The 4,673-nt window shown below is 50.8% G+C and overlaps 1 protein-coding gene across 1 annotated transcript in view; it reads right to left on the reverse strand.

Moving 5' to 3' along the window:
- LOC125929060 (voltage-dependent P/Q-type calcium channel subunit alpha-1A-like) overlaps positions 1–4,428 on the reverse strand; it is a 12,301-nt gene extending 7,873 nt beyond the window's left edge. The window contains exons 1-2 of the mRNA XM_049639963.1: positions 4,272–4,428; positions 1,488–1,627 (exon numbers count right to left, since the gene is read on the reverse strand). Coding sequence (XP_049495920.1) covers positions 1,488–1,627; positions 4,272–4,364 — 233 coding nt within the window. The 5' untranslated portion in view covers positions 4,365–4,428. The remainder of the gene's footprint in view (positions 1–1,487; positions 1,628–4,271) is intronic.
- Between the last annotated feature and the right edge of the window lie 245 nt (positions 4,429–4,673).

Raw genomic sequence — 4,673 nt, forward strand, 5'->3', positions numbered from 1 at the left:
CCATAGAGGAGAGGGGTGACCCCACAGAGGAGAGGGGTGACCCCACAAAGGGGTGACCCCACAGAGGAGAGGGGTTACCCCATAGAGGAGAGGGGTGACCCCACAGAGGAGAAGGGTGACCCCACAGAGGAGAGGGGTGACCCCACAGAGAAGAGCGGTGACCCCACAGAGGCCAGTGGTGACCCCACAGAGAAGAGGGGTGACCCCCAGAGGAGAGGGCTGACCCCACAGAGAAGAGGGGTGACCCCATAGAGGAGAGCGATGACCCCACAGAGGACAGCAGTGACCCCACAGAGGACAGCGGTGAATAGGGGTCTTGGAGGACAAGAGCCAGTCTCAGCTTGGAGGAGAGGACCGGGTGGGCCGACGGGCCAGAAATTCGCATGAAACAGCATTGCCTACGCTGGCATCTAATACAGGACTCGGGTCCACGACAGAGACTGACTGGCTCCCCACCAAATCAGTCTCCCTTTCCTCCTAAGCGCAGTCTGATGTTTCCCAGCTTCCCCTGCGGTCATGTGTGTCCCGTGAATAAATTCTAGCCGAGAGAATACGAAAGGAAGAGGCAGGTGCCGGGCCCGTAAAACCTCCCAAGTACCCCTGTCCCTGCTTGTTTGTCGTCTGTGCTGTGACGCAGAGAAGCACAGAGTCCTTGGAAGATGTGGGCCAACAATGAGGAGCCTCAGCGTGGCCAGGGCCTGGGTTCCCTCAATCCCTGCTTGGAGGACAGAGCCCTGCCGACAGGGACCAACCACTTGGGACCTTCAGTGAGAAATAAACGTCCGCCGTGTGTAAGACATTACCCAGTTTGGTTTTTTTCCTGTTGCTGTCGTAACAGCTAATGTCGCCTCACAGACGGTCCTTGGAGGAAAGCGTATACACAGTCGCCTTTCAACCACGGTGCGCTATACGCAGGTCTGAAAACCCTTCGGAGGCAGTCACTGTACCTTACCTAGACTGGTTTTCTCCACAGTTCTACCACAAACCGTTGCCCCCAGAAGTCCTCCACAGACATTTACCGGCTGGAAATAAAGACCGCCTCAGAAGAAAGGCGTCGCTAAGTGAGGCGGGAGGACCACGTGCGCGCAATTGTTAAAAACTCGAGTTCTGGTTCAAATTCCAGCTCCGCTAGCTAGGTGATCTTAGGCCAGTTCATAGCTGCGCTTCGGCTCTCTCTGCGGTCACAGGGGAGTATTAAGATTTCCTGATCCATTGGGTCGCCGAGAAGATTGGATGAGAATGCACGTAAAGCTCTTTGGAAGCTGTCAGCTCCTCCTAAGCCCTAATTCTAACTGTAGCCGAAAGCGTCTGCTGTCACAGGCAGCCAGGCTCCAGAGGTGGGTGCGAGAAGGCTCTAGACGCATATTGAAGGAAGAAGAACACGGGGACTCAGCCCTTCCTGAGCCCAGCCCGACACGCCAACCATTATGGGTCCCAAGTCTTCTTAGTTCGAGATAATTCTAAGAGGCACAGCATCCGACACTTACCCTGTTAGCACCACCACGAAGTCCATCACATTCCAACCATTCCTTAAGTAAGAGCCTTTATGGAAGGCAAACCCGAGGGCGATGATTTTAATGCCGGCCTCGAAACAAAAAATTCCAATGAAGTATGGTTCTGTGTCATCCTGGAAGGGAGAGAAGGTCAAGGTCAAGGTCTTTGGCTGGGCAGAGGGTGGGCTGATCAGGGACCCCGCCCACCCGGAGACCTCTGCCCGTTTTCCCTCACCTCTCCTACCCCACCCCTGCACTCACTGCGCCCCAATGCATCCTGCTTGGAGTTCTCTTGCCTGAAGGCTCTTGCAAGGGAAGCCGAAGCATGGAGAAGGCACCCTCCTTCTTTCCCTTCGGCCAGCCTCACCTATCACTTGGCCAAACAGAATTGCTTGCTTGGACCTGTGTTGACGGCCGCTGGTCACATGTGTTTATTTTTTTTTTATTATTTTTTTAATGTTTATTTATTTTTGAGAGACAAAGACAGGGACAGAGTGCGAGGTTGGGGGGGGGGGGGGGGCGGGGAGAGGAGGAACAGAGAGAGAGGGAGACACAGAATCTGAAACAGGCTCCAGGCTCTGAGCTGTCAGCACAGAGCCCGACGCGGGGCTCGAACTCACGAACCACGAGATCACAGCCTGAGCCGAAGTCGGATGCTTAACCGACTCCACCGCCCAGGCCTCCCTAATTTTGAATTAATTTAAATGAAATCACAAGAGATTCAGCGTCTCAGCCACACTAGCCACGTGCCGGTGACTGCTGTACGGGACAGTGCAGACCCAGAGCACGTCCATCACTGCAGAAAATTCTACAGGAAAGGACTGGTTTGGAATGTTTGTCACACGCATCACTCAACACCTTTAAGGCTGGACCCTCTACACCAACCTCACCCCCAAATCTGACATTCGTGATGGTTCTCAGCTGGTATGCACCAGCACAGCTGTTCAGGTTGTGAAAATATTGGAATAACACTTCTGCATTTGCTGGCAAACGGCCAGTGCCCTGGCCACCAGCCCCTCACTAAACCTCCTGCCAGTTCTGGCTTCCAGCTGATAGTCTATAACCTTTGAAATTAAGCTATCATCTCGGCTCCATCAGAGCCCCTACATGGATGTTTTCCAATCTGTTACGAAGTTTCTCAAGCTTCAGTCACTTGAATTTTGCCTTCACGATGCTTTCCATATCTCCTTGCCAGGCTACTATTTGCTTCCTATTTTTCCAGTTGACTCTCTTTGCTTAGCTTCATCTTAAGCAAAACCAAAAAAGAAAAAAAAAAGTCCTGAAATCATAGGTTTGCCGGGTTAGTGATATTTTTTTTAGAATACACATGATAATTCGTAACTATGAAAATTTAGATGTCTTGAGACCCATCCATACTTTGTGGATTAGGAATGAGTGGATTCTTACATCCCCCTACCTACCCTTGAGTCATTACGGTGGTTCTGGAAAGGTGACAGAAAGGAAAGAAGTCTCTTTCACTGCACTGTGAGAATGCCAGGAGAGGAACCAGCGGGCTCGGGGATGGGTAAGGGGATCGAGAAGGATCTCGGTGCTAGTTTACAGCTCCGCAGAATTACCAAATGAGTAACTTTTTTTTTTTTTTTAACCCCCAGAGCTGGCATCCATGATAGGAAACACAGAGGACAGAAGAACAAAGCCAAATGACATCATATACAAACAACCAGGCTAACATCAGAATGTGGGACGTTCCTTAGGGCAACCAGACTAGTTTCTGCAATAAGTCAAGGGTAGGAGGGAAAAAAATAATGGCTTTAGATTAAAAGGCTTAAGCGATGTTACAAAATCCAGTCCCCGCTTGGATCCTGGTTTGAACAAACCAACTGCAAGATGCTATTTCTGAGACGATCGCGAAAATTCGATTCCTGACTGGTCTTAGATGATTCCAAGGAACCACTGTAAATCACGTTGGGTGTAAAAATGTCACTGTGGTAATGTAAGAAAATGCCCATATTTTTAGCAATGCAAGACTTCAATGAATTGACAAGCTGTCTGGGATTTGCCTTAAAATATTTTGGCCAGGAGAGGTGCCTGGGTGGCTCAGTCGAGTAAGCGTGCCACTTCAGCTCAGGTCATGATCTCATGGTTTTTGAGTTTGAGCCCCACATGAGGCTCTGTGCTGACGGCTCGGAGCCTGGAGCCTGCAGCCTGCTTCGGATCCTGTGTTTCCCTCTCTCTGCCCCTCCCCCGCTTGCGCTCTGTCTCTCTCTGTCTCTCAAAAATAAATAAACGTTGAAAAAATAAAAAATATATATGTATATATACATATATACACACGCACACGTATATATATACATACGTGTGCGTGTGTATATATATATATATTGGCCAGAAAAGACAAAACTGATGAAATAAAAGGGGACAGAGGACACGAATAAGGCAAAATCTTGACAACTGTGGATCTGGGTGATGGGTTCATGGAGGGGTTCATTGTACCGTTCTCTCCATTTCCACATACAGTCGATCTTTTTCACAAGAATTCTGTTTCTCATACGATGTTCCTGTGGCCAGCGTGAACATCCGTCACCCGCTGCCCTCCTGGCTGGCACCAGGTTTTTCAGGTCTGGGGGGTGAGGAGCGAAGGCATCTTGCTCCCCAGATTATCGGTGTTCACGAATTTAGGGGCCCCGGGTGGGAGGCTCACGATCCAGCTCCTGACTCCGAGTCCGAGAGCCCGCTCTGCCCTCTGCTCCCACGGCCACAGCAACTTGCCTCTCAAGCGAAAGAGAGACCCCCTCAAGACAGGGAGACATCACTCACCAGTCGTTCAGACATGGGGGTCTTGTCATCGTCAGGCAGGTGCTGCTCCAGGGCAAGGACAATGCAGTTTGCTATGATGGTGGCTAAAATCATATATTCAAAGGGAGTACAGAGGAATTAAGGAAAATCCTTCCAACTTGTCGAGGTGCACAGCAAAACTCGGCAGAAGGTCAGGGGGGGTCCCCATACGCCCCCTGCCCCCTCCCCCATTCTCAACACCCCCCCCACACACACACCAGCGCAGAGCATTTGTTACACTCGATACACTCACACTGACGCATCATTATCACCCCGAGTCCAGAGCTTACGTCACGGTTCACTCTCGGCGCCGAGCATTCAGGAGGTCTGGACAAGTATACAATGACACGTATCCACCGTGAGATGTCCTACGGAGTAGTTTCC

The sequence above is a fragment of the Panthera uncia genome, chromosome A2 (assembly GCF_023721935.1).
Source record: "Panthera uncia isolate 11264 chromosome A2, Puncia_PCG_1.0, whole genome shotgun sequence".
NCBI lineage: Eukaryota > Metazoa > Chordata > Mammalia > Carnivora > Felidae > Panthera > Panthera uncia.